The 12177-nt window shown below is 33.6% G+C and overlaps 1 protein-coding gene and 1 pseudogene across 3 annotated transcripts; both read left to right on the top strand.

The window, feature by feature from the left end:
- Positions 1 to 2220: 2220 nt before the first annotated feature.
- LOC140987236 (jasmonoyl--L-amino acid synthetase JAR6-like) lies at positions 2221 to 6286 on the top strand. Of its 3 annotated transcripts, none has more exons than XM_073455671.1 (5): positions 2221 to 2431; positions 3115 to 3403; positions 3533 to 3634; positions 4138 to 4955; positions 5561 to 6286. In XM_073455671.1, exons 2-5 carry the CDS (start codon positions 3120 to 3122, stop codon positions 6097 to 6099), a joined length of 1743 nt encoding a protein of 580 aa, XP_073311772.1. In that variant the 5' UTR covers positions 2221 to 2431; positions 3115 to 3119; the 3' UTR covers positions 6100 to 6286. The 3 variants fall into 3 exon arrangements, with proteins under 3 accessions (XP_073311772.1, XP_073311771.1, XP_073311770.1); XM_073455670.1 differs by having other exon boundaries at positions 3089 to 3403; XM_073455669.1 differs by having other exon boundaries at positions 3086 to 3403.
- Positions 6287 to 9436: 3150 nt separating this feature from the next.
- LOC140988459 (protein trichome birefringence-like 25) lies at positions 9437 to 11891 on the top strand (annotated as a pseudogene).
- The last annotated feature ends 286 nt before the right edge of the window (positions 11892 to 12177 follow it).

Here is a 12177-nt window from a genome sequence, read left to right as displayed (position 1 = left end):
AGCGATCCCAAAGGCTGGGGTGGGCTCCAGCCCTGGATCAAAAAACAAAAAAAAAAATAGTAATAATGGTATATATGTAATTTTTACCTATATTAAAGTTTTGTTCAGCTCATAAAATAATTATATTTAATAACTTAGCCCACTAAAATTATCTTCAACTCATTTAATCATAAGAAGAATCAAATTACTCTATGAACCGTAGTTTTGGAAGCAAAGAGTTGGAGTTCAAAAGGGTTGTATGGCGGAGGACCTCGATTGAGTTAGCACAATATGAAATGATTGTTTTTTGCTACTTAATAGGTTTATTCCATTTATTATGCAGAAAAATTCAAAATGTGGTTTGGTTGAGTTTGTAGTTATTTTTTAGGACACCAACTTTTTCTTTCAAGCAGACCCTTATATGATTTTAATATTACACTTTTGTTTTTTGTTTTTTTTTTTTTTTTAATTTCAACACACATTTTTATTTTTATTTAAACAATACAAATATCAATTTATTCCCTCCATAATTTGTCAAATTTCACTTTAGTCCATCGATAATAATAAAAAAAGATCGATTGTATACACACGCATCGCGTGTGCATAGTAACTAGTTATTATATTAAGTGTGAAGACATGATAATAACTACCTAGAGAGTACACCATTTTTTTTTCCAATTTTACCCTTATATGATATTAATATTACACTTTTGTTTTTTGTTTTTTGTTTTTTTTTAATTTCAACACACATTTTTATTTTTATTTAAACAATACAAATATCAATTTAGTCCCTCCATAATTTGTCAAATTTCACTTTAGTATGTCGATAATAATAAAAAAATTGTACACACACGCATCGCGTGTGCATAGTAACCAGTAGTGATGAAGTCATAGAAGATTAGATTTTTGTTATGTATAGAGCTTGAGATTAACTTCTGTATGATGCATATTTTAATTTAGTTGTTTCTGGATTTTCTGTTTTTCTTTGAAGTAAAATCATGTTAAATTTGTTCATGTGCAGAAGTTAATAAGTGATTCTTCAATGATTTGTCAAGTGACTGAGATATATTATTTTGAGTTAATTTGAGTTTTTGAAACTATTAAATAGTTTTACAAGGATTTTAGTAAAGTGAAATGCTTAATTTGTTGTCTTAATGTTATTAAATTTCCAATATGTGTTCATTCCTCCTATGTAGGTGCTTGGATGTTATTAATTTGGTGATAGCTTCTGCACTTTTCATTGGTGGTGGTCTTCTCATCCTAGATATGTGCTGATAAAATTTGATTTTATTAAAATATTCATTTTAGAAATCAATAATCGACGAGTTTTATTCGATGAAAAACCACATTACACATTTTCAGTAGCTTATATTTAGTTCATGTTACTATTGTTTATCAAATTATTTCAGCCCAAGGTAAAAAATTTTTCTGTCTACGTCCCTGATTATGATTATCAACATATATGTCAATTTTCCAAAAAAAAAAAAATGTGAGAGACCTACACAATCTAATATACTTTGGTCAATTAACTAATTGATTATCAATATCATAAGTTAATCAAAAACTTAAAAAACGATGATATTAACATATTTGTTACGAGTAGGTCTCTTGTGAGACGGTCTCACGGATCTTTATCTGTGAGACGGGTCAACCATACCGATATTCACAATAAAAAGTAATACTCTTAGCATAAAAGTAATACTCTTTCATGCATGACCCAAATAAAAGATCCGTATCACAAAATACGATCCGTGAGACCGTTTCACATAAGTTTTTGTCATTTGGGCTACATGCAATGTTCATGCATTATATTATACCCATATAAGTAATAATAATTAACTATCGAATAATAGCGAGTATGATAATAATAATAATAATAATAATGAAAAATTTAATTTATAGAATCGAAAAAAGTCAAGAGGAAAAGTAGGATGAATATTTCTGCAAATCGGGTTACGAGGCAGCGTGATATTACTATAATCCCATTTAAATCAGAGTAAATTCTTTTTTTTTTTGTAAATCGGATTATAAGGCACGTGATATTATTATAATCTCTCTCAAATCTGAATTTATAGTTTTAAAAAAATTTTATATATAAAAAGCTACGTCTCTCGCAACNTATATAAAGTAATTAAATCTTCTAAGGGTAAAAAAGTCAATTATTACCTGGACTCACCCACACAACCAACTATAAATACCAGGGTTCATACACGTATGTATAATATACACAGTACACAACGATCTCATTTTCCGTTTCTTGTTTTGGATGAACAAAGACCACATTTTTCTCCGATTATTGCTAGCAAATCTCCGTTTGGCGGAAATCCCATGTCCTCTTTAGTCTTCAACTGCAAAATACACGACAAAATACTTGATACTTAATTGGAGTTAGCGATACTTGTTCTTTCTTGCTCTTTATTCTTCATCGCGCTGAGGTTATAACAGACTACTGGTTTGTGGATTATTTGAATCTTTTGTGTTTGAGTCTTTTCTTGTTGGTTTTGATCACTGGTCCAGTGATGATTCTTTCTGTGCGAACTGGTGATGGTTCTTTCTTTTCGTTTTTCCCTTTTAATTATTGGATTATGGGTGCCATTTATGTAGTACGTGACTTCATGGAGGTGGTTTTATTGAATTTTCTTGAAACTTTTTGACCATCTGTGATTCTTGTGGTTTTATGTGTGTGAAATACAAGCTGGGAACTCAGTTTTCTTGAAAATTTTCCAGTTAATTCGCGTGGTTATCATGCATTAATGGTGGCTATATCGTTCCTGGATTTCAGCGCGCTTCCTTGTGACATCCGTTCCCTTGAATCTGGTTTTTATTTGTTAAGATAGAATATGTATGGCTGCCGTGTGAAATTCCTCTTTCTCTGCAGTCATCTTTTCTGCTTCAAGCATTCATTGTGATAAAAAGATATGGATCTTTCTTTGATTTTTTAATTCAACTTTTTTTTCCTTACAATTTCATTTTTCATTTTATTGTCCTCAACCTTGACATTGTTGTTAATTCTACAATGTCTGCCCTTTTTTGAACTCAAATTCCGTGCCGACTTCCCTTTCGCAATTTCTGTTTTCGAAAGCTTACGAACTTTGGTGTTATATAGCAGTTTCAACTAAATTGTTGATATGCTAGGGAAAATGGAGGAAATATTTGATCCGGAAGTAGTCATAGAAGAATTCGAAGATTTGTCGAATGATGCTGGGAAAGTTCAGAGGGAGGCCTTGAAAAAGATCTTGGAAGAAAATGGTGAAGCAGAGTATCTGTGCCAATGGGGCCTCGATGCAAGAACAGACCCCGAAAGCTTCATTGCTTGTGTTCCCCTTGTCAATCACAACGACTTGGAGCCTTACATCCAGCGAATTGCCGATGGCGAAACAGCATCAATTTTAACTGGAAAACCAATAACTACTATTTCATTGAGGTACAACTTTATCTTATTTGATTAAAGATTTCTGCCATAACTGTTTAAATAAGAAGATACATTTGTCATATTCTTGAAATAAATGATTCTCATAAGTTTCGAAGGTATAAACTTTGGAGAATCTTGCAGCTCTGGTACCACTCAAGGGAAGCCAAAATTTGTGCCTTTCAATGATGAATTGATGGAAAGCACCAGTCAAATATACAAGACCTCTTTTGCATTTAGGAACAGGTAAATTAAATGCCTGAACTTCACCTAATTTGAATTTGTGAGGTTTGTTGTCATATAAGAACAAGATTGAAGGCCCTTTTCCTCTCAATTTCTCATGTGCTCTTACTGAAAGTATAATCATGACAGCGAAGGTTGTCCTCGTTGTTTTTGTTGCAGTATCATAGTATCATTGAGGCATAGCCTTGGGACCATTGTAGACTTTAAAATATTTACTATGCACCATTATGAACATCTTAGTTTCTGGTATAACAATAGATACTCGAAGTTGTGGAAAGTTAATAACTATTATTATCTTTACATTATTTCAAGTTCAGTTGGGCTCTTGCGTTATGTTTCATGTATAATAGGTCACAGTTTAAACGTGGCTTATTCTATTATATTTTATCGTTGTATGCTCTGCCTTCCTCAACTTGATCGATCAAATATGTCCTCATAATAACAAATGTCGACTGATGTGTTTGCTTTCTGTGCTCATGATTATGTGCAACAATTTACTTTCGCAGAGAATACCCGATAGGGAATGGAAAAGCGCTACAATTCATTTACAGTAGCAAACAATTCAAAACAAAAGGTGGTCTAACAGCTGGAACTGCCACTACTAATGTGTATCGCAACCCTCAATTCAAGAAAACAATGAGTGCAATGCAGACCCCATGTTGCAGTCCTGATGAGGTGATATTTGGCCCCGATTATCACCAATCTTTATACTGTCATCTCTTATGTGGGCTGATTTTCCGAGAAGAAGTTCAAGTTGTTTCCTCCACATTCGCCCACAGCATTATACATGCCTTCCGAACCTTTGAACAAGTTTGGGAAGAACTTGTCACTGATATCCGAGAAGGGTCTCTAAGTGACCGAATTAAGGTCCTATCAATTCGAGTGGCTGTGTCAAAACTACTGAAGCCTGATCCCGTATTGGCAAATACTATTTTCGACAAGATTTCAGGATTAAGCGACTGGAATGGACTTATTCCAGAGCTATTTCCGAATACCAAGTACATTTATGGGATCATGACAGGTTCCATGGAACCTTATCTCAAGAAATTGAGGCACTATGCGGGGCAACTACCTTTATTAAGTGCTGATTATGGATCTTCAGAAGGATGGATAGGGGTAAATGTCAACCCCAAATTACCACCTGAGATGGCTACCTTTGCCGTTCTTCCAAATATCGGTTATTTCGAATTTATACCTGTAAAAGATGATACTAACTGCCCAGAGCAGGAGAGTGCCTATGTATCGTCCGTAGAGCCCCAGCCTGTAGGCCTAACAGAAGTTAAGGTTGGCGAGAATTATGAGATCGTTGTCACAAATTTTGCAGGTGTGTAGTATTCTTCTATTCTTGATCTCACTACAAGTTTTATTGTGTCTTGCCTACTTGAGCCATAATTATGGGATTGTGTGTCAATGGTCATTCACCTTCCTAAGTTTGTGATGAAAATATTGTCTGTATGGACTTATTAGACTTTTTTTTAAAAAAAAAATTCCAAAAATTGCGTTTCTATACTTTGTAGCTTCAGTTACTTTTTCTTGCCTTGATGTTCTAAATCAAAAGTCGCTTTATGACCTCAGTTTGCATTAACTTTTTCGCATTTTTTAGAACTAATTTTAAAATGTATGGTGATTTTCTTGCCTATGTTTGTTTACTTTAAGCGTAACAAATGTGATGAACACATTATAATTGCCTATGTTACAGCTGTGCCCACTATATCTTTGCACTATATCATTATTATTAGCTATTACGTTTTCTTCGGTGTCACATTCTCGATCATGCGATAGTTGTCTTGTTGTTTGAATCCAATGACTCTCTCTTTTCCAGAACTTGTCGCCGTGTGTAAATATATTTCTCACGTTAATCTTGATCTGTTATCATTGTCAAAGGATCTTGAATTTTTAATTAGATTGGAAGACATTTTTCATGCACAGGGCTGTATCGTTACAGACTAGGAGACTTGGTCAAGGTTAAAGGATTCCACAACTCCACTCCTGAGCTCCAATTTGTTTGCAGAAGAAACCTTCTTCTCACCATTAACATTGACAAGAACACCGAGAAAGATCTACAACTAGCTGTAGAAGCGGCAGCCACGCTGCTATCTGAGGAAAAACTCGAGCTTTTAGATTTTACGAGCCAAGTTGATACATCTACTGACCCTGGCCATTATGTGATCTTCTGGGAAATTAGTCATGCAGCAAAAGATGAAGTTCTCAAAGAATGCTGCAACTGTCTTGACAGATCATTCGTCGATGCAGGGTACGTGAGTTCCCGGAAAGTTAATACAATTGGAGCCCTCGAATTACGAATCTTGAAGCCAGGCACTTTCCACAAGATTATGGATCATTTTGTGGGATTAGGTGCTGCTGTTAGCCAGTTCAAAACACCAAGATGCGTGGGGCAAAACAACACCACTGTGTTGCAGATACTGTCGAATAATGTTGTCAAGAGCTACTTAAGTACAGCGTATTAGTCGAAAATCGTTCAGAGTTTTCTGTTTTCCATGCAGTTTCATAGAGCTATCTTAGGTAAACTGTAGAAAATGATTACCTCCGTTGCTTCTTTTATCGCAAATTATTCAACATTGTACTCACACAACCTCGGAGATTTCCATTCTTTCATATGTGCTACCTTCCTAAATTCCATATAAATCTCAATATAGCTTTTAGTTTAACGAGTAATGCTCCATCATAATTATCTTTTGTTGCATACCACTGTTAACCATTACTGCGACGTTGGGCTATCCAACCCGTCTCAAAAGTGAATTATGAGCCTAGCTAATCTGTGAATCAAGGACGCTCCCCTTGCAAGTAATGGTGTGGTGGTGAACCTCTTATTCTAAATCAGTGCTCCGCAAGGAATTGTTGGGAGACGGGATGTTGGATTGCAATTACATCCTTAAAAAACGCTCATAATTTAAAAGATTTAAGTCACACGATCACTAGAAGATATAACTTTTCGCACTTAATTTATCATTTGCTAGAGGCCTAAACCAAATATATTTTTGAGATGCGCAGTGAAAATATCTACCAAATGTATGAAAAGTTATTAAGAAAGTTGTAAGTAATCTTTCAAGTCTGACTCCACATTCATCCAGATTGTTTATCTTGCACATATCAACATAAGAAAGTTGAAAGATATTATTTGGAGGCAAAAAATTTAAACCTTTCAATTTAAATCAATTCAAATTACAAATTAGCAGGTTTCTTTGTAGGCTACAGCAAGGTGTTTATTTGTAAGCTGACAAATAAATCCGTCTCACATTACTTATGTAATCCAGCTAACATTAATAAGCCATCTGTCATTTTATTGAGAAGTATCTTGCAATAATTATAAACAAAATGGGGAAAAAATTTAGAAGCAAAAAGACTAATATCTCCCTCAAAGACACCAAATGTAACTACGCTACACCCCATTAACAGTGTCCAAACATTTAAAAAGGCTTTCCAGTTGTATGTTCTATTTCTCCTTATATTTTGATAAAATTTAGGCAGAAGTTTTCCAAAAAAGAAGCCTCAAATAACCAGATGGAGTGAAAACTTATTATGTTTTGAAAAAAACTCAGCGACTTCGGCATAAAATTCAAGATGGAGAAACTTGAAGAATCCCGTGAAATGAAGGAAAAAACGAGGATATGGGATTGTGCGAGCCCTTTATACGATTCATTCGAACTGGTTGCCATGAACCATGTTCTTGAGAAACATTTCATGACTTTTCCTTGTTATCGTGGCACTGGATCAAGAAACTTGAATGCTCATTCATCAAGATTCACATCATCATCTTCGTCGATTGAACCCGATTATGCAACACAAGAGACGATTGGAGGAGAACCGAACAAAGTTAAAAAACATCTTATGACTAAGTTTTTGAGTGAGCTTGAGGGAGAGGTATGGAAAAGTAAGAATGATGGAGAAATGATAAAAGAGAGATCAGCAAAGGAGAAGAAAAGTTTGGTTTTTAAGATTTTCGGGTGCGGTATGAGTTCGTCGAAGAAATAGCAAAATGCAGCATGGTTATGGTATATAACCTCAAGTGGCGGAGCCGCCAGAAATCGTCGACGATGTTGTTTCGGCGGATCATCTTGATCATTTTACTACTCACAATGGTGTAAAATTTCATTTGTTTCTCGGATCCATGCATAAATTTTGCTGGTTTTTTAATTTGTGTGCTTTTGTCTGGTTCATAGCTAAAAATTGAATCTTTAAGCATTTTCTAGGCCGTGATTCAAAAAGTGACATGCAATCGGTAAAACAAGAGAGTTGAATATTTTCTGCTCAGTCAAGAATAAAGAGTATTTTAATGAGCTGGAATTTATATATTTTCTTCAGCAAAATTACGCATCCTGAAATTTGGAATTTTTTCCTGCTCGAGTTAAGACTGCAGGTGGCCTTTGAGTTCTTGTTTATTTAACTTTTTTCTTTTTTCTTTTTTACGAAGAAGTTAAATTTAGCTTTTGGTAGTGATGCTAAAATGTTTGTTCACTGTTCAGTTATATGCCACGGACTAAATTTAAACTGATGTACTTATTTTACAGGAAGATATATTAATGTTGCACGTGTGAAATATAAAAAGATTATATGATGAGAATAATTCTTATTTTACTCACATAAAATCAATTTAAACTCATTTTGATTCTTTTGAAGTGTTCTCTTATGACACAAATCAATTATTTGTGTTTGTCATGCATAGGATTTTACGGTTTGACCTATTGACACCCACGTCAGTGCAATACTCATTATGTTTACCATTATCTTAGTATATGATTTTGCATGATAGATCACAATTATAAGAAATAAAAGTTATGTCTTGAGTAAAATAATGTAGAGTAAATTTCATTCCAAAAATAAATTTTTTTTTCAATTTATTGTAAAATTCATTAATATATGAAAAAACAAAAAAAAAACCATGTATTCATTAATACTATTTAACGAAGATAATGACATACATGTAAATTCATACAATTTTATTAGAGTTTTCAAATTTATTAATCTCGTATTATTTATGTTATTCATGGATGCTAATATACTCAAGTTAAAAATAAAAATTTACACAAAAACTCCTATGTGACTGTTTCATGGGTCAATTTTTTGAAACATATCTCATATCCACCTGGATCATAAAAAAACGTTGTTTTTCACTCCGAAAATGGATTGAGTTGACCAATCTCAAAGATATATATCCACGAGTCCCGCTTACAGTAGACCTACTCAAAAAATAGAGAACTATAAAATTTTGAGCAAGAGCAGTATATTCTTCATTTTCATTCGATTTATTTTAAATGCATTAATTAATGAAAAAGAAATTAAAAAAGGATATCCAAAAAATAAAGATAGAGTTAATAAATAAATAAAAAAAGAAAAAAAAGAGAGCATCAAACAAAAAAATTATTTTAAAATAAAGATATAATAAAATGAAATGTAACTTTTATTATTCTTCTATTTATTTTAAATTCTATTAAAGATATAGTTTTTTTAAAAAATAGAGTATAAATTTCATTCCAAAAAATAAAACTAAATTTAAATTTCATTACAAAAAATGGTAGTTAAATTTCATTTTACTTTAATTTATTTTAAAAGCCATTAATGGCTGAAGAAAAACAAAGGAAAAACATTTATTTATTATTATTATTTAAAATTTAATTAAAGATATTTTTTGTGATACGAATCTCCTATTTTGGTCACCCATGAAAATATATTATTTTTTATGTCAAAAATATTATTTATTTTTGTAAATATGAATATAGTTAACCTGTCTCAATCCGTGAGAATCCGTGAAACCATATCATATATAAAATACCTACTAATAGTCCAATGTACACTAATACAACCTGCTATACCATTGAAGGTCCACAAAATTGTATGTGTCACGCCCCGAAATCGAGACGTGTCATCGGCGTTGTTTAACAATTTAAAATCGTATAACAACAAGCCACGTAGTACATCAAATAGCAAAAAGTCAGTCTATTACATAAATCAATAAGCGTCTTTACAGTGCGATTAAAACGAAATGCGGAAGCGTAAAACACGGTAATCTAACTAAAAGATAGAATGACAAGACTGGTCTTCAATTGGATTGGCTTCATCACCATCCCCAAAAATATTCTTGTTCTTTATCTTCGATTTGTTCCTCGTTCTTATCTGGGGTGGGAATGTAAGAGGTGAGTATTTGGGAAATACTCAGTAAATGAGGGTCGATCGGGCATAACAAATATCAAGGTTATATGAATACATTATCATAATTTCAATAATAAGCATGTTGAATCGAATACGAACAAGATACAAACATGGCACTGAAAATCATCTCCTTTTCATGGTTTACTGATCAGTCCCCTATATGTTACTGCTCAGAGGGGCGAGGCCAAAAGAACGGTTATTATAACCCACCGTATCAGGGCCTTAAACAAAACATATCAAATATCGGAATTTCCTTGCCATTTCTAATTCGAATCATTATAGTGCATTTCAAATATTCAAACATGCTTTCAAATATTATAACTGATATCAAACAATAAATTGTTCAAGGATTTTCATAACAAATAGGAACGAATATATCATGCCGATCAAATTTCAAGAAACATACATAATGTATTTTTAAGCAAATGCGGACATACTTACGAAGAACGAGTATGTTGATATATTTATCGAGTAGTACACTTGTGAAAAACAGGTGTACATAATAGTATAGCAGAAGCTCACTTACGAAAAAATATATATAGCAAAAGCCCACTTACTTGATTATTATCTTCAGAATAAAACGTGAGGAACTTGTGGGAGGAATTCAGCTCGAACTCTTCCGAATAGTGGCAGCACTTGAGCAGCAACCTTAACTCAAACTAGAGACAAAATGTGGGTAGGACGGGGGTAAACCGAGGCTTGAGAATAACCGCTATGGAGCTCGAAAATATGGACAGCTTGTGCCTTGTTTTTTGTGTGGTTTCCTTTAGCTCTTGGGGGTATTTATAGGTTCATGGAGGGGAGTTGAAGAGGCTATCATTCAATACCATTACCACCATGTTTATGGCCTCCTTAAGGGCTTTAAATACCATTAAAATGTTGTTATGTCCCTTCAAATTCCTCTTTGAATTCATGGCTTGAATGAGTTTTAATTCATGGCTTTGTGTAGCTAATTCTTGGGTCTTCACAGTATGAAGAATGGAAGGTCAGATTCCAATTATGTTTATTGGCAGTGGAAACCAATGGATTGTAGTTTACCCACGTTTGAACCAAAGAAATTTCTGGAGATAATGAGGACCAATTGACCAGAATTGCTTATAATGAATGCATCCAGTTTGAATTTGTCATTTCAATTGTTTTTCTAGCAGCTGAAGAATGATAATACCTATAACTATATTCAGATCTTGAATCTCAAAATCTTGAACAACTTCATTGTCTTGCTTCGGACTCGACTTGAGTTGGTACTTGCATGTATCTGTAACCAACTTCGTTTCATTTATTTTTGTCACTGGCTAGCTCAATAGAGGTTGCTTATAGGGAGTGGTCGGTTTGCAAATGAATTGTGAACTTAATTGAATAGTAATCATCTTCCGATATCTGAGCTCGAGTCCAATGCTTCTAGCCGTTTCAAGCTTGGGTCACGTGCTTGAGATCTATGGGATTGAATTCGACTCGATCAAGTGTTGAATTCATCATTTAGTTCGAACATAATTATCAAACTCTATGAAGCGAAAGCTGGAATTATGTTAAGGCTCAAAAATATATTACCACATGTTCAAGTCCAATAATTTCAAATACAAATTGAATACCATTCGAGCTGGCTTGATTCATTAAATCTGCAGCGATGCAACATAGTGTAATTATAAGTACATTATAATATCGCAGGCCGACCAAGCTGTTGAAGTCTACGAAAATGGAGTTTCATCAAGTATGATCCAGCTCCATCTCGATGAACTGGACAGTGTATGGACACAGCAATACGAGAAATTCAATTACATAATGAGCCGGAGGGAAATGGCTTCTCAAATCTGCACTTTACTACGAGAACAACACTGTGGTTGGGTTGGGTACCATAACTGTCACAATGGTAACATCACGCAACTGTGATTCACATATGCTTATCGTAAAGCATTAAACTCGAATTTGGTTCGAAGCATCAGCAGTATATTTTCATCAGAAGAACCACCCCGATTCAGAATCCATATGAAGGAAAGGATAAAAATGCAAAGATTCAGAATGATTGTCTACACAAGGGCCGATAGATTCTTGGAATGGGTTGATGATGGAAATGCTTAATAAAGCCACAAATTGATGGAAAGGTTACAACTTTTTAAATTGTGTACCCCATCTTTGAACTTTACACCACATAGGTTACAATAAAATGTTGAGGATGGTATATATAATTGGAGTTATTATATTTATATAATTGTTTAGGGCACTGTAAAAACTCATATTTGTCATGTAGGTTGATAATATCAATTCACTAGTAATGTGCCACACATATCCTCCTTTCGATTTATGAAAATATTATATTTAATGTTAAAAATATTACTTTTCATTTTAAATATGGATATGGTTGATCCGTCTCACACAAATAG

This window comes from Primulina huaijiensis, chromosome 11 (assembly GCF_012295235.1).
Source record: "Primulina huaijiensis isolate GDHJ02 chromosome 11, ASM1229523v2, whole genome shotgun sequence".
NCBI lineage: Eukaryota > Viridiplantae > Streptophyta > Magnoliopsida > Lamiales > Gesneriaceae > Primulina > Primulina huaijiensis.
Note: the sequence above shows the minus strand (reverse complement) of the source record. Positions and strands in the feature narration are given on the sequence as shown.